Source organism: Triturus cristatus, chromosome 11 (genome assembly GCF_964204655.1).
Source record: "Triturus cristatus chromosome 11, aTriCri1.1, whole genome shotgun sequence".
Classification (NCBI taxonomy): Eukaryota; Metazoa; Chordata; class Amphibia; order Caudata; family Salamandridae; genus Triturus; species Triturus cristatus.
The window spans coordinates 1,041,624,295-1,041,648,367 of record NC_140594.1 but is presented as its reverse complement, the minus strand read 5'-3'; the positions used below and the strand labels follow the sequence as shown (position 1 = coordinate 1,041,648,367).

Sequence of the window (24,073 nt, the reverse complement as noted above, 5' to 3'; positions counted from 1 at the left end):
TTCATTACTTCACGTACATACATTCACCCAATTAAATGTGGCTATAGAGTGACTGTGGAGAGGAAATTATACTTTACCTTATATCTCCACTATAACGTTTACAATACGTTATGAAGAGACCCTATCATAGAATCGAAACATTAGCAGAGCATATAGACATAATGATGGAATGACATTTAATTAGAATAATTCAAATATTAATATTGAGGAAAATCTCAGAAAGTTGTAACTGACATCTCTCAAAGGCTTGCATCCTTCAAAAATGTTCAGTTATCATAGGCATGTCCTTCCCGTGTGATGCTTAGTAGTATTATCCTGATTGTAAAGTAATTAATGTCTTACAAAAGTCCAGGGAGACATTCCAGAAATTAATGTAAATAAATACACCAGCATAGCCAGGATTTGTGTGTGGTGTGATGCATCTCCTGTAGATCAGCAGGATTTACATTGTTTCATTATAACATTAACTTTACATTGTTGTCCACAAGCTGTTCCTTTACATTGTCATTCTTGTTTAACTTGACATTTGAGCAAATAACTTACACAATTGTTACAATTCCCCTATGTTTACTTTGTGTGACTTTGTTTTATTTTATTTTAATCTTGTGTTAATTGAAAAGTTCAACACAAATGCTACACATTTCAAACAATCGGGCATTTCATAACATTGGTTCCCAGGCTCATAAATACCAACTCTGATTATAAACATGGGAAAAGTGACAGTAAAGTATTAACACTAGAGAAGCAGTGAAGATGTTATCTTAAAAGCAGTTTTAGTGCAATTGTTATGGGGACTCAAAAATAAATTTTAAGAGGAATCAACCCAAGTTGAGAAAAAGGGAATATGTGAGACACCAGTGTCTGTCCCACCTAATGGTTAAGTGCTACTTGTGCTCAACCTGGGTGCAAAACTGGGTCCACTGTTCCAAAGCGTAGTAAATAAGCTATGGGATATTGGAGAAAAGGGGCATAGAGCAGAAGTAATATGACTTCCAGCTAAAAGTGAGGTTGGATCCTGGAAAGATATCTAGAACTTGTTTGGGCAATAAACCCTATGCAATGGGATGGAAAGGAGAAGTGAGGTTTTTTTGTAATCGCATTTTATGGTGCTCTGAACCCCCTCACAAGGCATTGAATCGCTTTACACTGGGCCGCATGCTGCTCCGGGGACACAAGGTTAGTGGGTATTTGTCTTTTGGGTATAGGGAAATAATCTTTTGCTGTCAGGAAAACCATTTCATGTGTTTACTTAAGTTTCTTTGTGGTATATTAAATTAATATGATTTGTGTAGTTTGTGAGCTCATGTTGATGGCTGGTGGAATTAATAAATGAGCTAGAAGATATGCAGGAGTATTAAGGAGATTATGATCTTTGAATCTGGGTGTGTATTAATAGGGGTTATATGTAGAGAAGTTGTAAGTCAAGGTAAGTTTTCATGCAGGGGTTTTGGAATTTTGAGGAAGTTTTTTCAAACAGCATGCAATCTGACGATACAGCACTGTAGTAAGAAGCAACAATTTCCATGTGATATAGTTGTCTATTAGATACTTCTCACAGGCACAAGATCATATGAATCGTATGCCCACTCCTCAGCTAGCACTAGATCACCGCTTCAGCAAGAACAGCTGATCAGTTCAGGGGTTGGAAGTGTAAAGTAATGACTGAACACATGTTTTAGGTAATATAAAGATATTTAGACAGCGCTTGAGGAAGTGGTATCCTTGTGATCATAGCAACGTGAGAAAATATAAGGGGTAAATAATGCAAACTTTGAAAAGGAGATTTTGCAAATGCTGGAGCGGATGACTGCTGATATTCACCCTTAACATTTGGATCACATTATTAAAGGGGATCCATTTGAATGCCACTTATTTAGCCTGGCACATCATGAGGAGAAAGAGAGACTTCCCAGACAATTGAAATGTGTTGCCTGAATTCCTGTGGATGGGAAAGGCACCAGTATGTGAAAAAAGAGCTTTCTGGGCACTCTGACTGACTTCCAGCCTCTACAGGTGTCTTCATCATTATTCACTTTGAAACATCCAGCATTGTCAACAATAATTTCAATGTCCCCATCGTTGACACCGCGTTGACCAGTCCACTGTCGACAACACCAAGAATGTCCTTGTTCCTGTTGTCGACCCAGTCAATGCCAACCTCACCCCTATTGATGACCATAGCGTTGACAACAGTTTCTTTCCACATGAGTCAATTTTTCAGATATTGAAGTTACAGCAAACCTTCCAATGCAAATTCCAGACTCCGTAGAGGGAATGCAGTGACCGAGGTACTTCAGACTGCCTATAGCCCTATGCAGTTGGATGTTTGCTGTGTACCATAATTTGAAGGAGATGCAATGGATGAACAGTAACCTTTTTGAGACTATGATGACTAGCCAAAGACTTTTGAGGACATTTCCACATTATAGGCTTGTCATGGCTATGACCAACCTGATAAGTTCCTGGTGCCGTTTGCATTTTGAATGCAATGCAACACGATTGACACCTTTCAAAGAATCATAAAGCAATTTATGAAAGGAATTGTCAGAGCTTCCTCTCAAGTACAGCAACCATCAATACCATGGGAACTCATGTTGCCTCCATTCGAACCAATCCATAGAGCACATATAAAACTCTTTTCCTAGAATATAGCAATTCTTATGACAGTTACATCAGCACGAAGAGCAGAGAGAATTCACACCTTCACAGTAAAATACCCTATCTCCGTTTAAATGAGGACATTCATTCTGTGGACTAATTGAAGTTTGTGCCTAAAGTCCCCACTGATTTTCACCTGAACGAACCCATCATTCTGTGCTCCTTCTTCCTAAATCCCACAACATCAGCTGAAAAGTCATTGCGCTCACGTTATGCATGCAGATGCATTGTTTTACATAGACAAAATAAAATACATTTGATCTTCTGGCCAACTATTTGTTTCCTTCAGCCACCTCAAGACTAGGCCAACCATGCATTGATTATAAGCCTACATCACCTTCTGCCACAACAAGGCTGAAATCTAAGCTATAGTGGCCTCTAGAGGATTTGGAAAACTAGCACTTCCACTTCATTGGCTGAAGTTCTGGTTGCTTCAAGTGAGTTTCATTTGCTACTAAACAAATACTGTTGCTTTGACTTAAGGCCATTTTAACACTGCTTACTGCTATTTTAATATTACTGTGCATTCCCCGCCTGACAACAGGGAACGATTCAAGCATGTGAATATATGAAAGATACCAACACTGGAGAACTAGAGTTACATGTAAGTAACTAGTTTCTTTTAATGCTCACTACCTCTTTTCAGGTTTCATTACAATCCTATTGGTAAAGTCCCAACCACTACCTTAATGGTTTGTTTCTTAAACTCTAACATGATTTCTTCTGCATAGTGTTCTAACAACAGTTGCAAATTGCCTGTTAGTCATTTCATGGGTTATGCCATTAAAATAAAAATAGAGGCATATACCCATTTATTCCGTTAAATCCAATTACTTGGGTGGGAAGTTCTAATGAATTCATTCTAGCATGTTCTTTGAGTCTCTACGCCTTAAGTTGCCTCTTCTCTCTCTGGTCAATTCACAGCTCCTTAATTTGAAACACAGATGTTCCTTGCGTTCACAAGTTGGCCATACCAGTTGAACAAGACTTTCCAGTACCTAGTAGCAACCATTTTCCATGGTTCCTACACAATAATGAAATCTGCCCTGTAGTCTCATAGCGACATATGTACCTCTAAGAAAACTGCGAAAGAGTACCTTTTCCTTATGAGTCTACATCTGAGTGGGATCCGACTGGAGACCCAACTCTGGCATAGTGTCTGAAAATATTCTAGTTGGCAACTCAGGATAAAAGCAACCCAAAAAATAAAGTATGCATTTCAGAAAACATATGTTCCTAATATTGATTGTTGAACCTTTGGCTGACTGAGATTAGCTAATCTCGAAGGGCGTCTACAACTAAATTTAACAGAAGACAGGACTGATTGTTGCGGATTGGGACAGTTTGCACAGGAGTCCAAGGCAGTCTTAGAAAATGTGACTTCTGATCTGATACATAATTTATTTAAGCAAGTAACATGTGATCTACAACTATTATCCTTAAAGTGGGTGGGGTGGTAGAGTTCCCTAAAGCTATGATGATAAAAGTATGTCTCTACTATTAAGGGATATGGCTCATTTGCCCGTCCATGCGTGGTGAACTATTGCATTAAAACTGTTTGGAAATAAAGATGTATTGAGATTAAATTGAGATTAAAGTTTGAGCCAAGGCCACTAAGAACATGATGTATAATGTGTGCCTAACCCTTGAAGCATTGACAGGTATTACCACTTCATTCACATAGCTTTTGAAGCCTGTCTTCACAAGGTTAGACCAGTAGTTTGAAATATTGTGTCTTACATGTACATGATAGACTTTTATTAATGACAGGGCAGCCATCTCTTTCTATAAACTAAGAATGACTATGGACCTATCAATCATTACTGAGTATTCTGTATTTCAATTTCAACTAATCTTTTGTAACTATATGATGACCATTGTCAAGCAGCTTAGCATCCTGATAAAGGCAGCCTCTCCAAGCAGAAAATGAGACATGACTTAGAGTGTTGTTGGCCCACCGAAGTTAGCGCACACTAAACATGTCCGTACATTTTTCACAAAGTCTACAATACACATTGAATTAGAGGAATTAAAGGAGAGCATGACTAACAGGCACAACACTGGAGCCTATGACAGATCTCTGTATTTTGTCAATCAGACTTCACAGCAGCATGTGTTAGCTGGTGCTAGATTCTGCAACGAAGTAAACTTGGCAGTATCCATAATTCCCACTTTTAATGACCAAGAGAAGCTGATTCATCATACATAGCAGTGCCTTCTGTCCAGACCTAGTTGTAAGATTGTAGTTGATGACAGCCATCTACTATATTCGATTGGTGTCTTCATATGGGTGTGAGTGAATTAATGCACTCACTAATTTTATATGATGGGCCCATGGTTGAAGTCTAGAATGGAACTTGCCTAAATCACTGATAGTCTCTATTTTTACGTCTACATTTAATGTGAAATTTTTCCATAATAGTTAAAAAAAAAAAAAAAGTGTATGTCAATTCTTATGTTTAGATAATAGCAAAACAATTGGAGTATGTGTAGCTCTCAACTGAGTCATCTTCTTATCCAGTTGAAAGTGCCCTGGTGGTTCTACAGGGATACTCCCACCAAGCAAAATTAGATTTTCCACTTAAGGAAACCAGAACATTTTAAAAACAAACTTATGGCGTGTTTTATCTTGTTTCTAACATATAGATTTACTTGTTTATTCATGATATTAGCATTTTGTGCCCCTTCCTTTAACCTGGATTTAAATGAATGAGTGATATGAGGTTTGTTACATTCTGATTTGTTATGGATTTGTCGATTTTCGTGTTCTTTTTCTGTAGGATAACCCCACAGTGGTTGTCGAAGATTTACGGCTCTGCACAGTCAAACACTGTGAAGACATAGAAAGACGTTTCTGCTTTGAAGTAGTCTCACCAACAAAGTAAGTGACTTGTTTTAATTGATTTGCTTTTCGGTTATTTGTGACAAGAAGTTAAACATTAAGGCCCATACTTCAAGACGTCTGTCAGCACCGAGTTGTGAGGAATCATGAGTTTCTTCCATATGGGTATTACAAGGCATGCAGTAATCCTGCCTGCTGTTGTATCATGTTGGGGTTCAGCACCAATTCCTTCTGGTAAAACCTGGAAGAATTTAGCCCAATGAAAAGTTCTGGCATGAAATGCAGAAATCAGTGCGGCAAAACAGAATTCTGCATGTTTCTCTCTCTTTGCATAGGGGGTCCTTAATGGGATTATTTGTAAAACTGGGTTAATTTCACACCCCACAATTAATGATACCCCGGTAATGGTAATAACGGGTGTACTATTTCATCAGGTGTCGCTAAAAATGTAAATCCAGTATTTGTAAAGTGCGAACAGCTACCCAAAGGCATCCCAGTGTTGGGGGCCGTCGGGAAGATTAAGCAAGCTATTGCCCAGAGTCACATGGTGCTGGGCTGACCTGCTGCCGGTGCCAGGGATCGAACCGTGAGCCCCAGATTCCAGCGTCAGTCACCCTGGCCGCAGTGCCACACCTCTTCCCGCGCTATGGAGGACTTCAAGGTTTGCAATAGCAATGGGATAGCAAGCAACCTTATTTATTTGTTGTTTGGGCTGCATTGCGACATTGGATGTCATCAAAGCTTTTGTGGCAGAGGACTCAATAGACCGGTTCAGTTGTTTGGGTTCTAACAGAAAGTGATTAAGGTATAGTGGATTTAAAGAGTTGGGGTTTCACTTATTTGTATTCCTTATTCTTGGATCAAATTCCACAGGGCGAGCCCTGTCGTGCGAGTCAGTTCCATAGAAAATGTGTGTTGCTTGCTGTGCTTCAGTTTGGGGGTGAGTTGCGTCACAACTTAAGACATAGGTGGGCTGTCTTGCTCGTGCTTGCTTGAACATGGCTGAGCTATTGTTCCAAACCACTTAGTAGATAAAGCAGAATGCTATGGCCTGGATCTGTGCTGCATTCAATAGCCAGAGGAGACTTTTTTTAGTATTGGCAGTTTGTGGTCCAGACTTTAATAATGACTTACCACACTGATAACACCGCCACCGCCAGGAGTCATTTGAAGCCGTAAGCAGCGCCGCCACTGCCAGGAGTCATTTACAGCCGCAAGCAGCATCGCCGCCATCACAGGACTTCAATTCCCGGCAGCCTCAGCGGCGGCGCGCTCTATCCACGCTGCGCCAGCGCCAGGAGGCGCATTTAAGCAGCGCTGAGCCCGGCGGAGTGGGGGGACTTACCACACTGATAACGCCGCCACCGCCAGGAGTCATTTGAAGCCGTAAGCAGCGCCGCCACTGCCAGGAGTCATTTGCAGCCGCATGCAGCGTCGCCACCATCACGGGGCTTCAATTCCCGTCAGCCTCAGCGGCGGCGCGCTCTATCCACGCTGCGCCAGCGACAGGAGGCGCATTTAAGCAGCGCTGAGCCCTGCTTTGCGGGACGCGCGCGGGTCGAGCCGGGCGAAGCCCGGGCAAAGAGCGGGCCGTCTGTGGGTGTCTGGGGCAGGACGTGGCAGGGCAGGGCCACGGACTTTGTCGTATGTTGTCAGGGTTGATGTATCATTGTGAGTCTCCCTTTATCAAACCAATGCCATTTAACATTGTGTTTGGGACATTATACTAGTCCCATTGGCTATTTACTTTTTTGTATTTTCTTTGCTGTGCAATTTATGATAGCTTGGGTGCGTGATTTTTTTTAACATTTGTGCAATAGGGTGTGTTCGTAGCTGTAAGCATGTCCAAACAAAAATCTATCAAAACCTCTGCAGTGCCTACTACACTAGATAACTATCTAGTGAAAGTTGTTAATAAAATCAATTACGAACGTCGACTCTCCCTCAGCGAGGGTAGCCCTCCAGCTTCTCCGTCTACCTTGTCAATCTCCCCCCCGGTGTACCAGTGTTAGATGTCAGTCCTGATCACGATCCCCAGCTGATTAATAGTGATGATCTAGTGTTAATGACTCCTAGTCAGCCGGTGGTAAATGACTCTTCTGACTATCCTGGAGATTCTTTCCTGGTGTGTAGAGCCGTTAGGGCATGCCGGAAAATACCTGTAAAACGAGGGGGGAATAAAAAGGCTAAGAGAGTCCAATTACCTTCTACAAGCATAGTTGGGGGGTCGAGACTCAAGAAAAAGAGTGTTACGCCCAGTTGAAGCCTGAGCAATTTAATTTGCTGTTTAGCTATATTGACTCCAAGCTCGACAAGATTATTTTACCGTTGGTGGCTAAATTAGATCAGATCTCGGTAGAAGTAACTAGATTGGCCAATCTCTTGGATACCTACACCATTCGGGTAGGTATTCCAACGACTACCGATGTAAGTCACAACGTAAGGAAAGAGGTAGTAATTCCATCTGCGGAGGGGTCTAAGGTTAATCAATTAGAAGTACCATCTGTCGAGGGGACCAGGGCTAACCAAATAGTTGTTCCAGCCCAACTGCACACTGCGAGTCAAGAAAACCAGGCTACCTTGGTAACTGAAAGCAATGTGGGTTGGACTGAAGTAAGGAGAAAGGGCTTTGTTAACCTTCCCCCAGATTGTGCCCCTTATGTGGTGGTTTTAACTAATGTACCACGGATTGAATCACTTATGCCCCAGTCTCAGTATGAATCTCATGATTCCTTGAAAAATAAAACTGTTGCTTGGTTGCATAAGCAATGTGGATTTCCTACGGCCCTCTCTAATGAATCTCTTAACCACAAGAAGGGTCAATTGGGTTGGTAATTCTAGAAAGACCTGTAAAGGCGACTGTGTTATTGTTAATTTTAAATATCCTCAACACGTCACTACAGTTCTACTTAGATCAGCCTCCCTATTACTGCCCGATCATGGTATTTGTGTACGCCCCCTCGGCTTTTTTTATAGCCACCTTATTAATATGCCCCCTAATGATCATAACTCTTCCTGGCTACCCCCGCCGATACAGCAGCGGGGTTTAGCCATTCCATTGCATAATCGTTTTTATGCTCTCAACAGTTTGGATTCTAATGACTGACTTAACCCGTAGAGTCCGATTTCCCCATATAAGGTTATGTATAAGCGGGGCTCTGAAACTATTAATGTTAATCTGGTTCCGGAGCCTCCAAAGGTGGAAGTTTTTACTGATAATGATTGTAGGGGGTCAGTCAATGAAAACCTAATGGAAGGAAATTATCCAACTGTATTTACTACACCAGCTAGGGTTAATGCAAGGGGTAATGGAATAATTATAGCCAGTTGGAATGTTGCAGGGTTAAAATCTATGGGGAAGGCTCCGGGCTGGCAGAATTTCATTAATTTCTTTGATATCGCATGCTTCCAGGAGACATGGTGTAAGGATGAAATTAATTATGAGGGGTTTGCGTCATATAATCTGGTGGCAAAGGGTACTGTGCCAGGCAGAGCAAAGGGGGGTCTGTTAATATTGGTGTCAATCCATCGCCCAATCATAATAAAAAGGTATATAACAGTGGGTGAACATGCCCAGATTCTCTGGTTGTTAGAGGAACACGCCCATAACATCCTACTGATTAATTACTATAATAATATTTTTGATAGATCCAGGGATGTAATCCTCCGTGATTTGGCAAGGCCATCGAAAATCTAAACCCAGAAGCCAATGTTTCTTTTGATTTTATCTGGGTTGGTGACTTCAATATCCCGTTATGTGAACTGTCAACTGAAAATGTTTGTGGATTTACCAACGATGTGGGAGTGGAACACCTACATTTTCGTCATAACAACTATGGAGATTCATTAAATTATTTTTTGGGTTACTATGATTTAGAAATTCTTGGTTTCCAGAGAGAGGATTCGGGACAAATTATCCCTACTTTCAAGGGTCATCATTCTTGCTCAGTTATTGACCACGTGATTGTTTCCTCTAATATTGCTTCCTGTTGTGCTTCACCTAGGATTGAAGTAACTACCTTAAGCGATCACAACTGTATTATTTTGGAAACAACTTTTTGGGGCGATAGCTGTGTTAAAACGGGCATTGTGGTCTCTAATATTGAATCATACAGACCAAATGGTGTTCGTTTGAGATGGGTCGGGGATAAAGCTAGTGATTTACTTGGCCTTATTGTGAGGGACTGCTTACCCAGTATTAGTATTATTTTTGAAAATTCTACTGACGAATTGCAGGTTTTAAATGTTTTTATGGATATTAATTTAACTATTGAGGCCAGATTTAAAAAATCCAAGGGGAGCCAACGTAGCAATGCTCCAAGATGGTTTGACCACGTGTGCACCCGTTCATTAATTGAATTAAAAATTGCGCTTGCTAAAAAACCTAGGGATACTCAGTCTGTTGCAAAATTAAGGCTGGACTATAAGCTTGCTCTAAGGCGAAGGAAGAGAGAGTTACAGCAGCTGGCATGGGACTCACTTAACCAAGCAGCGGAATCATCTAACAGTACTTTGTTTTGGGCTACTGTCAATTCTCCCTTTATTATGGATGAGAATACCCCAATGCTAACTTCCAATGTTTCGAGTGACGGCTGGGTTACCCATTTTTCCAAACATCTTTGATTCTAACAGTTGTACTGGCACTTGCCATAATAGTTGGCCTGTCTTACCCCTAAATATTACTGTTAGTGAGGTTGAATCCGGCATTTGTGCTAGCAAGGGGGGTAAAGCCCAGGGCCCAGACGGGTTCCCCATTGATGTGTATAAAACGGCCCCCGATATATGGAGCCCTCTATTGGCTACAGTTTTAATGCTGCTATATGTACTGTGTCCCCCGAAACATGGGGGGAATCTATTATTATTCCTATACATAAAAAAGGTAGTAGGTCCGATGTCAAAAATTATCGACCCATCTCTCTTTTAGACTTGTCTGTTAAGATCATGAGCAGAATTATGCTTGTGAGGTTAGAAGAATGGGCTGAGCAAGAGGGTATCCTAGCTGACAGTCAGTACGGATTTAGAAAGGGTAGGGGCACACTTGATCAGTGTTTGAATCTTGACCTTCTGATTGGGAAATATATAGATGCTAAGCTAGGCTCACTCTACCTTTGTTTTGCGGACCTTAGCAGCGCATTTGATATGGGTGACCATTCAATTCTATTGTCAACCCTGTTACAGTTAGGGGCGCCAGAGGGAATAATTTATTTTCTGGCCAGACTGTATGGGAATTTAAAAACTTGTGTGCGCTTCGGGACCAAAGGTGAATGTACTCCCAAATGTAGTGTAAAAAGAGGCATAAGACAGGGCTGCGTATTGGCCCCCCTTCTTTTCATTTTATTTATTAACGGAATTGACGCAATTTTAAAAACAATCCCAGCAGATGCCCCTCTGATCAAAGGTTCCCCCGTGCCTGTGTTATTATACGCTAATGACCCTGTCCTACTTTCTAGAACTCCATTAGGATTGCAGCGTCTGATTGATAGATTCTCTTCCTTTATTAAGGATAGGAGGTTGACTATCAACAAGAAGAAAACGTATATTATGACCTTTGGGGCTAAAAGCGTAAAGAGAATTAAATCTGCTAATTTTTCCTTTTTTATAGATAAGGAGCTCCAGGTGGATACATTTTGTTATCTTGGTATTACCTTTTCTAATGATAGAAAATGGTTAAATGAATTTAAAAATATTCGTATTAAAATGGCTAAAAATGCCCATGGCGTTTTTAGATTTGCTGCGAAGGTTGGAGACCGACGTATCAGGGATATGCTTAAGATTTATCAAGCCAGGTGTGTCAGTATTGCTCTGTATGGGGCGGGTGTCTGGGGACATTTTCCTGCCCATTTTTTGCAGTTAGAGGAAAATGCTTTTTAAAAAAAACTTCTATCTTTACCACCCACTGCTTGTACTGACCTCATCCATCGAGAGCTTGATATTAATTTTCTTACTGACCAACTATCTTTGAGGCCACTCATGATTTGGCGTTCTATTTGGCTCCAAGAAGAAAAAACCTTCAATAGATTGGTCATCGAGGACTGTCTCTCGTTGGATAAATTCTTAAATATACCCTGGTTAAAATATGTGGTTAGATGTTTTTCTGAGATTTTTAATTTAAACATCTTGATGGACCCTAACGCAATATCTTTAATAACGAAACAAGAGTTAAAAACTATTTTTTGGGCATTTACCGCAAGAAAACGGGCCATCTACTGTTTTGTTTTATAAGTATAAGCTCGATGAAGGTTTACCCATTTATTTAGTATGTGTAACGAGGCCATCCCATAAGTTTGTGTTGACCAGACTGAGGTTTGGTATTGCCCATCATCTGGTGGCACTGTCAACACTAAAGAAATATCCGCAAGGGCCTTGTATGTGTGATGGCGTCTCTAAACAGAGCACTGTGCACTTTCTTCTTATCTGCAAACTGTATATGAATTTTCGTATTGCCTATTTAAAACCTATGTTTTGTAAATATGGTTTACGCACAGTTAATCAAGCAATGAGTTTAGTTTTTAAACTACAATACGCCGATATCTGTTTTTTTACTGCCATGTTTTTAATTCATTCAATCAAGGCCAGGAAAAGTATGTGTTTTTAAGATTGTAACATTTGTTATTTGTAGCTTTCTAAATGTTATTCTGCTGTATCTGATATTTGTTTTTATTATTATGGTTGTGCTTTTATGGTCATTTTTCATGCACCGAATAAAGCTTTATGAAATGAAAATGAAATGAAATGAGTTTTGCCACCTTAGTTCGGAACGTCAGTAGTCTCTTCACTAAACGTTTAACATTCTCTTTCAACATTCAGGTATATCCCTTGTAGTATCAAAGAGTGAATGAGGCATGTCACAAGTTCATGGTGTATCAAAATGAAGCAGGATTTAATTTTGGTACACTCTGATAATGTGTGATATGTTATAAAAGTGAACCTATTCAAATCGGAAACTTCTTTTCCCTGCTCACAAGTAAGATATTTTCTAGCTTAAAATGCCTTTAAAAAGGACTGACAGTAATAAACAGACTCACTTTGTGTTTCAACCAATCCAACTATATGTTGTATTGCACTGGCCTAAACAGAATTCTGCTGCGAAAACCTCTGCAATTTAGCAGGTTTTTCATTTCCATTCTCTATCCTATACAGAAGATAGTAATTAAAAAATATTTATCAAGGATATTTGCATCCAGTGTACTATTTTTAATAAGAGCAACACTTTACCTTGCTTCAAGCAACTGCTAAAAAAAGTTAGTCGGCCAAGGAGTCTTTAAAGATAAAGGTCCTCGGAAAGTCCTTGATGTGGCAATATATTTTTTATGGTCTTCATTAGTCTTGGGGATATAGTTGGAGATATTGAGATCGGGGGCGGGGTATACCCTTTGGTTTTAGTTTTCTTAGTGTGTAGCTGTGTGGATTGCATTCACTTCGAAAGGATCAGCTTCTAACCTTCATGTCACTCACTCACATTTCTACTGATTGCATGTGAGTATAATGTCAGTAAAGATGCCATGTGACAGTTGAATTTGTGATTTGTGCTCAATTAAATAAATTAATAATTCATAGACGTTTTCTATTAGGACAAAGATTGAGGTCTGTGTTTTTTTCTCAGAATGGGGGGGGGGGGAGTAAACTAGTGGTGGTAGAAGAAAAAATGTTGCTTGACTACAGTAATTAGTTCACTAGTGCCGTTGTCTGCCTAGTTAATTTGTGATTTTGACAAATCAATTCTTTTTTACCGTTCATGTAGAATTTATTTTTCACTTGTCCAGCTGTAAAATAAGAGTATTTTTTAACTTCACAGAAAATCTGCATGATTTGTACTGTAGTTTCAGATAGCTGCATAATGTGAAGCAGATGTCCAACTGAGTATTTTTCAAAGTAGGGTTCTGAGTAAGTGTGTTATGTGTTAGGATTTTGTAAAGTGCCTGGTTACTCCAGTCGAAGTGTCTACATGCTAAGAAATCCTCATGACCCTGCCCTAGACCTACTGTCGGTTTTTCCTGAAGGAACCAGGTTTTTCATTTTTGTTTTTTAATAAGATCTCGGAAGGCTCCATTCTCAGATACAAAGGCATGGAGTTACAGAGTTTAGCTGCCTGAAGTAGCTCCCACCAAGACCGATTCTGTGGACCCTAGGGATCACTGTCAGAGCAGTGCCTGAGGATCTGAGATGTCTTTTGGGAAAATATGGTTTGATCAATGAGAAGAGGTAGTGGGGTTAGAGTTTTTCTAGAATAGCTCTCTGAGCGAGTCTGGGTTTTGTGTGCAGTAGAGGTCGGAGGTGGGCAGGATATAGTATGAGGCAGCACTCTGGATGATTCTGTTGTCAAGAGCAGAACTCTAAGCATTTTTATATATCAAAGAAGATAGATCCATGAGTGAATTTGGGTGTTAGCAGGAGTAGACCCCAAGGGAGTCTGTGTATTAACAAGTTCAGCTCTCTCGGAGAGTCTTGATGTATTGAGTAGAATGAGTTGGTGATGATTTTACATGGATGAAGAATCTGTGTGACTATGTCTTAAAGCAAATAGCTACAAAAGAGTCTGGGTAATCTCAAGAACAGGTAGTAAAATGCCAGAGCAAAGATCAGAGAGCTTATAAAGAGGCTATCTCTGGGGTAAGTGAGGTAATGTTGAGTATAAAGCTCTGACTAAGTCTTTCTTATCAAATGTACAACTCTTAACAAATCCCAGTATTCTAATCAAGATCAAAGTTTATACTAGCAAGGAACCGGGTACTGTCAAAAATGACCTGTGTGTGAGTTTGATTATTGATTGGAGCAGAACTCAATCCTACTGTCAGCATTATCGAGCATGGATATTTGAGAGACTTTGCTTTCTAGTTATTAGTACAAATTGATCTGAGCTAATGTTTGTTATCAAGAGCAGAACTCCAATCGTTTGGTGTTATCAATACCAGACCTTTTAGTCCGGTATTAAAAAGGGGAGATTTGTGAGTGAAGCTACTGTAACTACAAACAGAGTTTTGAGTGCCTGTGGGTACCAACAACACTAGTGCTCTAAGTGAATTCAGCGTGTATAATGAGCACAGTTCTGCGTGATTGTGAGGGAACCAAAGGGAGAGCTATTACAGACTCTGTGGAACATCAAGAATAAATCAACTTTCAAGAAGAATAGCAAACTGCAGTACTAAAATCCATTTATTTTGCATCAACTGCAAATATAAAATGAACAGGAAGAGTCCCTAAAGCAGTACTTCTTGCACATCCTCATAGAATATGCCAGCTTCAGTATTACGATAAGTACTTCCATGTGACAAGTATGTTGAGAGTTAATTTGTAAGTTAAGATATAAAGCTGTATTTCAACAAACCTTTTATGTTTAAGGCCCAAACTTTTGAGGCCACGGTCTTTTGCTCAGTAAACTGTGTACTCTATAATTTCTAAATTTGTCCCTGGCAGAGTACCCTGCACAGTGCTACTATGGGCAATATTTTTGCCGGGAATATGGTGCTTTGGGGACAGAATTGTTATCGGCAACGACATGCCAACTAGACAGTGCTCACTGTTGCCCATACACTACCTAGCACCTTATAGTCACATATGCATCAATAGGAGCTCAAAATACATCTGTGAAGCCCACTTCAAGATAACAAATATTGGATAAACCAACTCCCTTTCAGAGACTCTGTAAGGCACACATTCTGCCCTAAATATATTTTTCTCATTCGATAGACTTGCACATTTAAATAACTTGAGAATTTTTCCAACTCTTAGTAATTGTGGAGACCTGACACTGCTGTGACTTTTGACCTACTCAGAAAATTGTTCAGCACTACTGGCTGAAAGCATTGAATCTTCTAGTTTAATAAAACTGTGTTCTGTCTTTCATTTAGGAGCTGTATGCTACAGGCTGACTCAGAAAAGCTGCGACAGGCATGGATCAAAGCTGTCCAAACTAGTATTGCTACAGCATATAGAGAAAAGAGTGATGAAACGGAGGTAAGTAAGAGATAGTCATTTCATAAAAACAAATAAACAAAAAGGTTCACTAAGTTTGTCATGAAAGATGGACAATTTCAGTTGTTTGCCTTGAAGAGAAGACAGGTGAACCACCAAGCCTATGGGCAGATGGTTGTTTGCCTGATGATCAAGATGGTCAAGAAGAAACTATTTTTTGTGATATGAATGTTTGAGGCCTAGAGCCCTGAATTCCAATTATTTTTTACTGCCACCCAAGGCACAGCCCCTGAACAAAGATCTCAGTTGAAAAACACCAAAGTGATCATAAAAATACAAATAGGAACATCATAAACTTACAAAATCTTCAGCGTTTGCAGAGACATCCTGCCACACAGATACTCATGACCTTCATTCACTGTAAAATGCTCCAGTGTGTACGTGACAGCATGCTAGATTTATCTAGTTTCTCCCTTGCAACTGGTCCACACTTCCTATTTACTGCTCCACTGCAGGTACTTCAGCTCTTCATCCCATTCTTCCCCAATACAGAATGTATACCAGTTAATCATGAGAGTTTTTTGTAATGCTAGCCATTGCTCTAAATGTCTAAGGGATTATGAATTTCGAGAGGCTCTGCTATATTTTTGTTTCTGGCTCTGGTTCAGTGCCAGAGCAAAGGGACACCCCAGGATGTTGGTGATGGCTTGTGTCCCCCCCCCCCCCATTATGATGATGGTGTACCCTAAACATTGTTTTACAGAAAATCAGTGAGTGATAACTCTCCTGAGGCAGAGCTCGACTTGTCACTTGGGCCATCAACAGAAGTGAGAGCCTTGTTACCAGTTGTTGTTCGCAGGACGACTGAGGCACTAAAATTCTAGGGATGCTCCATTGAGACCAATACAAATATTTTGATAGATATTCTGCTGCTTGGGCCACAGGCCTCCCTAATGGACATGCCATTTGATGGACCTTGCCTCTTCGGAGGGTAGGTGAAATCAGCTTTAGAATGCTTTAAAGAAAGCAGAGCTACAACGGGCTCCTTGGGACCATTGACTCCTGTCACAAAGTTTCTGCATCAGTTCTGGAAGTTTAAAGACTATTTTAGAGGGCTGGCAGCATACAGACAGAGCCAACCGTCCCAGCCAGTGTTGTATTAGACACTCCAGTCATTTTGAGGCCATGGACTCTGGTCTGGCATACAATGTAGGGGCCAGCAGGGCCATCATTCTTTCAATTCCTCCTCACCTGCTATGTTTGCCAGCAAATTGCTTTAGTATGCCCTTAGTGGCAGGATTCAACATTTCTTCCCAGGTTGGTGATCTATTACGTCCCGCAGATGGCTAACAGATGGTTTATAACGTCTAAGTCCTGCCTTTTCTTTCTTATGCACCCACTGTGCCTCCCACATTCTGATGAGCATCTGTCTATCCCGTTACAGGAGGTGTGCCTGTTGCTCTACAAGGATGCCTTTAAGAAGGTACCAGACTAGAAAAGAGGCAGGGATGGTTACTATCACGGTTTCCTTATCCTGATAAAGACAAGAGTCTCAGGCCTGTCATGGTCCTCCTGCCCCGAAGCCTCCCTGTGGAAGGACAAATTAAAAAGGCTTACGCCGCCTCACTTCCTTTCTGCTGTGGAGCTGGGCCAATGGATGGTGTTGTTGGACTTGCAGGAAGCGTATTTTCATATACCTGTCCAGCTGTTTCACAGGTGTGATCTGTGGTTCATGGGAGGCCATGAGTTTTTTCACTTTGCCATGCTCCTCTTCGATCTCACCAGTGACCCTAGAGTGTTCACGAAAGTGATGGCTGTCGTTGCTGCCCATCTTCAGATGTCCAATTTACCTATATTTCTGTACCTCAATGACTGGTTGCTTGAGGTGGGCTGGCCGCAGTCAGTCGTGGATGAACCCAGACCATATGACTCATTATAAATATATCAAAGTCCCACCTGATTCCTTCTCGGAGGCTCCCATTCATTTGGGTGATCCTGGACGCAGTGGAGTTAATGGTTTTTCCTACACTGCAACAAGTGCAGGACATTCAGTGTATGATCCCAGTGTTTGAGGCTCGGTCATTCATCATGGTGATAGAATCTCTTGAGGATTCTTGACATTCTGCATCATTCTCATCAGCTATGTCAGGTTGCACATGTGTGCTCTGCAATGGAACTTGAAGTTCCAATGGGCCCAGCATCAAGGCAATCTTGCAGACATCATTCTGGTCTCAGAGGAGACAACTCTGGGTTTGCAGGGGTGGCTGCTGAAATACAACTGGTCCTTTGGAAGGCCACTCTCCCTTCCCCGCCCAGAGTGGAAGTTGGTGAAGGACGCATCAGTGCTGGGCTGGGAAGGTCCTCTGAGGGAGGTGGAGATCAGATGGCTCTTGTCTCTTGTGTAGGGCCGGCTCCACATCAATCTGCTTGGGCTGCGGGCCATTCACCTGGCTCTAAAGGCCATCCTGCCATCCATCAGGGGGAGGGTGATGCAGGTTCTCACGGGCAACACTACCTACATGTGGTACTGCAATAAGCAGGGCAGTGTGGGATCCTGTGCAAGGAGGCTTTGTGTCTGCGGAGTTGGTTAGAGTGCCAGGATATCTCCCTGATTACAAAGCACCTGGCAGTGCCAAAGCAGACAAACTAAGTAGATAACATCTGGCAGGTCACGAGTGGCTTCTCGATCCTGAGGTGGTTCAGAGCATCTTCCTACAGAGGGGAGAACCCTGGCTAGATCATCTCAGCACCATTAAGAAAGTGCAACATTGAATTTTGCTCTGTGTTTTCCAAGAACACTTGTTAGGAGACTTGTTCTGGCTGGAATGGAAGGCTGGACTCCTGCACTCTTCCCCGTCTCTGGATCTCCAACCCTTAGTGGTTCAGAATTGTGCTAGTAAAGTGTGATATCCAGACCTTCTGGACATGAGCATCTGACCTCTAATCAGACTGCCACCTCACCGGTACCTCCTGTATCTGCAACAAAGCAGAGCACCAGCCAGACTACACAGTCTACACCTACATGCGTGGGGACTGTACATTGCTAATTGACTGAGTTTGATTTGCCACCTGATTTGGTGGATTTCTAGCTTGCCACCCGATTCTGTTCCACACAAAAAACATTTATGCTGGGCACTGGGACAAATATTTAACTTGGTGTTGTGTTCACAACACTAACCCCTTACAAGCCGAACAAAGCTGATTTCCTTTTGTTGGTTTGCTGTCTTTAGCCCAGCAAGGCTTTGTAGGCATCAGTAACAAAGGTTATTTGTCAGCCTCCTAGCCTTTCTGTGTTTACCTGACAAACTGCCCTTGTTCAAAGAAGCTGTTGTGATGAGACTTATTAAATGTTTGACACAGGATTCCTCCCGCGCTTTTTATTATGCCACTAGGGGACCCTAACTTGTTCTTAACATTTCTCATGAGTATGCCAGTAGAGCCAATGTGTCTCCTGACTTTGAAGTTCATCTTTCTCAGTACATCACTTCAGCATGTCGTGTGAGTGAACTTAAGGCATTTTCAGTGCAGGACTGGTTCCATCTGTAGAACCTTAACACCTTTAAGCTTTCACATTGATTGATCACTCGATGGTCCTTGGAACAATCAACTTTGTGAGGGGGCAGTTCATAAGCAAAGAAAGGGAAGGCGGTGCAAAAGAGGACTTTGTCAATTTGGAAATTAAGATCTGCTACGCACTGGACAATAATCTGCCCCTGTAAAGTTGGAGAGCCCGTTCCACCGAGGCTAAGGCTGCCACCATTACATTGGTAGGCTGTGTGCCTATCCTTGACATCTGCTAGGTTTCAACAAGGTTGTCCGTGCATACGTACTTTCACAAAGCGCTACCACCATAAAAGCCATGTCTTGCGGGTAGGATATTTTGCCTGCGTGGCCCCTCAACACTTTTGGGTCCTCTCCACAGACCCTCCACCTTGGGGAGATAAAGCTTTGGTCTATATTCCAAGGTAATGAATCGACAGTTAGAAGATCCTTCTAACTGCAGATTCCTTACCATCAAAAGAACAAGTTACTTAACTTCAGAATAGTTCTTTCTGGTGGTTATGAAGTCTAACGGCAGAATCCTCACTGCACTCCTGTGTCCAAATTCTGTAGAGTGGTCTCTTTTTAACATCCAAAGAGATCCCAGTTGCTATCCATCACACTTAACCAACAGTTGTTCACACTCAACATCTCTGTGTGCAGAAAGGGAAAAATATGAAACGGACCTTAGGACACAGGGATGGTACCTAGATGCCCAGCGGCCTGCAGCATCACTACTATGTAAAAAATATCTGGATCTAATTGCCTGCGGGATATTCTGTGCTGCGGAATCTACAGTCAGATACAATATCTACCTGAAAGAGTGTTACCAAAGTTAACTTGTTGATTTACCCTCAAGCATTCCCTGTCATTCTAATAAATCTTCTCCCCTTCCTGCAACCACTAATATTTTTCCACATAAAAGCAGCTACACAGGAGGATACAAGGATTATTACACAAGACTTGAGAGATTGTAACAAGATTCCAGAAGACAAACAACATTGTCATGCAACTCCCTAAAAACAGATAATCAGACGTGGTTATTCACAAGGCCTTCACCTAGAATAATTGTGTCTAACACATGTTCAAGATTTTGAAACCAGGCTTTGTATGGCTGGTGTTTCCCTAGTGTCCGGTACTCCATATCTCTTTGTGAATTCTTTTTGATTCAATGCTTCTTTCCTCCTTTTTTGCTTCTACTGCATTCTCTGTGGATGTGGTTTTCCAGTTGGAGTGTGAAAACCAGGAGACTTGTGATTGGATTTCAGTGTGCAGTTGTGCAATTTCCATTGCATTGGAATGACTATTAATAGTCTGATTGCTCCTTGGAGCCTGCGCTGCTCGTGATGTTGGTGTGCCCCCTTTAATGAGTTTGTTTTTTAAATTGCATATGTCATCTGATTTCTTCCTCAAGGCATTGCTCCTAAAGGGAGGTTGGTATTTAGAGAATGCAGCTCTTTTTATTTGCATAATGTCCTCTGCTCTCCTCTTGCCCCACTGCTTTTATTTGTTTGGTGCATTCCTCTCCACTGTCAGCCTGTCTCTGAACTGTCACATCCCACCCTAGCAAAGAGTCGCTTAGACAAGTTGTATAATAAATATTCCATCTCCTTATTCTCAGGGTATGCATTCCAGTTACAATGGAGCTCCTTTTGGCATAGGAACTTCATTTTCTAACATCAGAGCTTTATAAGGATTCTGTTAAGTGGTGTGTTGTTGTTCAGTTCTGTGTTTTTGAGGGGAGGATGTTGTCTATTAAGAAGGTTTCTTTTTCTTCTATTTCATGAGCATTACTCAGATCTTGTTCATTTCATGTTCACCAATCCTAAACCATGTCACTGTTGCACTCTGATGTTGAATCCTAGTGCACTGTGGCTTCTTTCCACTGGTGGGCATTTGTAGGAACCTGCTCTATTAAATCTCATTCTGTGCCGCTCAGCAGGGTCTTTTCTTGCTCTACTATGTGCTGCTCCGAGTGCTTTTCCTGGGTCCTGTACTGTAGTCTTCATTTTGTCAGTGGTACTTTATACCTGCACAATTATATACATGCAGGTCTCATGCTTGGTGCAGACGTGCTTTTCTGGTAACTTGCCTGATTTTTGCCTCTGGGGAAACCTTTTTTTGTTTCTTTTCTCTGTGAACTGGTGCAAATGCTAAATGTTCCATAGCTTGCACTGTAAGACAATTAATCGAATCAGTACTTGAACCTGTTGCTAAATTCCGAGTTGGCAGTGTGACCGTCTTGCAATCTTTTGTACAAGTGCAAGGCACTCATTTTGCATTCCAGAAATTATAAGTGGTCCATTGTAGACAATTATTTTCTTCCTGGAATCTGTTTATTTTCACTACATACCACCCCCTTTCTCATTAGACTGCCTGTCCATTCAAGCAATAATGGTTGCAGTGGTTGCTGCTGTGTGCCACAAAACCCTGGTACAAATGTTTCTTGCAGGCCTAGGCCCTTGTGCTCATACATACTTGCTCATTGCGATATACACCTCTATTGTTGCCAAGAGGGTGCTTTTTAGTACAGCTGGTGGGCTTGTCCATATTCATCATTGAATGCCCAGCAACAGTTGTGTTCAGAACTTCTTTGGCTAGTAGTACCTTCATGAATTTACTTGATGTTTGAATCCAGTGCTAATAATTTTTCAAGTCTTCAATTTAAATATTGTGTGTGGTTCACTGTCCATGACATTGAAGCAGATGGGTTCAGTTTTTGCTTCGGCCACACAAAATCTAGTGGAATATTTTACACTGAGTCAGTGACTGGACTGAGACCTCAACTTGATATATGTAAGACCAAGCTGCGTCTTGAATCAGGGCACACAATATAATATGGAGAAAAAAATATATTTGTTTGATCTTTTATTTCATGTCATCATTGTATGTTTTATACAGAAATATGTAGATGAAATCATTTAGAGCTATGTGTAAAAATGTTTACAGAAGACATCTTAATATAGGCAATAATACAACCAGGACAAGAAAATCAATCCGCCTTTTATGAAGGTGTTTTTTTGCCTAAGGTATTCATTAAAGATTTCTTATTGCTTGTGGTATTTACTATGTACATATAAGTTGTCTCACATTACTTTTTTTTTAGTGAAGCAGGATTGTTGAATAGAGTTGTCAATTTCAATTCTTTCGTGAATATGTCCTTCTCTTTAATTAGAAGCTGGACAAGAAATCCTCACCTTCCACAGGAAGTCTGGACTCTGGCAGCGAGGTGAAAGAGAAATTAGTTAAAGGTGAAAGTGCATTACAACGGATTCAGTGCATCGCTGGAAACTCTTTCTGCTGTGATTGTGGTCTGGCGGATCCGCGGTGGGCCAGCATCAACCTTGGAATCATCCTGTGCATTGACTGTTCTGGGATACACAGGTAGATGACCGCCCAACCATTAAGTGTTAGAATTCTGAATCCTTCTTTTGAATCCATGTGTATACAACCAAAGGGCACTCTTGTATGTAATCCTTTTAGTCGCACCTGTAGTTCAGTCCTCAGCGCTTATGACTTCTTACCAATTAACTTTATTTTTAAAAAGTATGCGTTTTTGTATTACAATTATGTAAAGCAATCAAAACTGGATGGCCATAGCATCTAGACTGAGCTAAAATCATGGCCGCTGTAAAATCACAATTGTTCATCTGCAGCAGACAATTAGATCTACTTGGGACAGTAATCAGACATCTTCGTCCCCAGGAGAACAAAAGCTAGACATCTAATCAATGCCCTGCATAACTACCTTTGAATACTACTCTCTAACCCTGTATAGGACCAAAAAGTAATTTACGTCGAGGCATAAATAAGTTTGAGTTCCCACGTTTTGATAAACAAAGAAGGATATCTGAATGCTGTGGAGATTTAATTTCCTCACGTCTTGTCTATATTTGTAGATTTGTCACTCAGTTTATGTATTATATGTTAAGTAATTGCTCAATGTTTGCATAAAGTTTTGTGTATGTTTTATGTAAAGGACATGTACTTGACACAGTGAAGAAATGTTATTTTTGCTTTAAAAAGTTTTCGAGTCTTGTACAAAAGAGATAAATACTCACAGTCATTAAACAGGCTCGCTGAGACAAGTAAAAAGAGTGATCTATGGTATCAGAGGTTTTTACTTTACAAAAAAGTACAACCTGAAATGGATCAATTTTTAGTAAATTTGATGTACATAGTTGTAACGCCCTGAACGTCTCAGGATCGTTTAACAGACACGACAATGAGGACGCAACCACTTGTGAAGGGTTAGTTCTTTTAATGAAGGCAAATAAAATACAAAGAACAAACAAAAGTTATAGTCACTGGAATCCTCCAGGCTAAGTACGTTACCAGCCCACAGCACGGATGGTCCTAACCGTCCTCTGCATATACGCCGATCCCGGCGTATGCCAACAGAGGGCAGAAATGAAATGGCCGACAATGCCAATCGGTAGGCTGTGAGGGGCACGAAGAGTGTTGGGGAGAATCGAGGAGTCAGGGAAACACCCAGCCGGGGTCTCTACCTGAAGGGAGCAGCCGCTCAACCTCTTCCTCAGACTGCACCGGGACGCGGAGTCACCTCCTGGTGATGCGTCACCGATACCCCAATCACAAGCAAGAAGACTGAACCGAGAGCAGCCGCTCGATCGATCCTGTGGACTTCCGAGTCTGTAACGCGGCAAACACCTCCTGGTGTGCGTTACAGCTGGCAGTCCCTGTGTCTCTGGTCGGGCTGGGAGTTACGACTCCAACCAGCAAAAGCGCCACTGCGCTTGGACTCAGCCGAGTCAAAAAGCGAAGCTCAATGGTTGACCGGTAGAGCTTCCGGGTCCTTCACAGGTGACGATGGGGCAAGACACGGCCCAGGGAGTAACGACTCGACCTACCTCCGTTCTTGCCTTACTGGAGCACCACTCCTGAACACTGCTCTTCACGAAGCAGGTACGTCGGTGTAAACACAATATCCGACAGCCTTGTACCTCCCGGTTCCTCCCTTTATAGGGCGTGTTTTCCTTGAGTTATGTAACAGCTCTCCTGTTTACATAAGGGCGTGTTTCCCTTGAGTTATGTAACAGCTCTCCTGTTTACATAAGGGCGTGTTTCCCTTGAGTTATGTAACAGCTCTCCTGTTTACAT

General features: G+C 41.5%; 1 protein-coding gene across 4 annotated transcripts in view; it reads left to right on the top strand.

Annotated features, from left to right (window-relative positions):
• Window positions 1-24,073, top strand: part of ACAP2 (ArfGAP with coiled-coil, ankyrin repeat and PH domains 2) — a 402,036-nt gene that overhangs the window by 278,362 nt on the left and 99,601 nt on the right. For all 4 annotated transcript variants that reach the window (XM_085635275.1, XM_085635276.1, XM_085635277.1 and 1 more), the window contains 3 exons: window positions 5,439-5,539; window positions 15,349-15,454; window positions 22,128-22,336. In XM_085635275.1, the coding sequence (XP_085491401.1) occupies window positions 5,439-5,539; window positions 15,349-15,454; window positions 22,128-22,336 (416 nt within the window). The remainder of the gene's footprint in view (window positions 1-5,438; window positions 5,540-15,348; window positions 15,455-22,127; window positions 22,337-24,073) is intronic.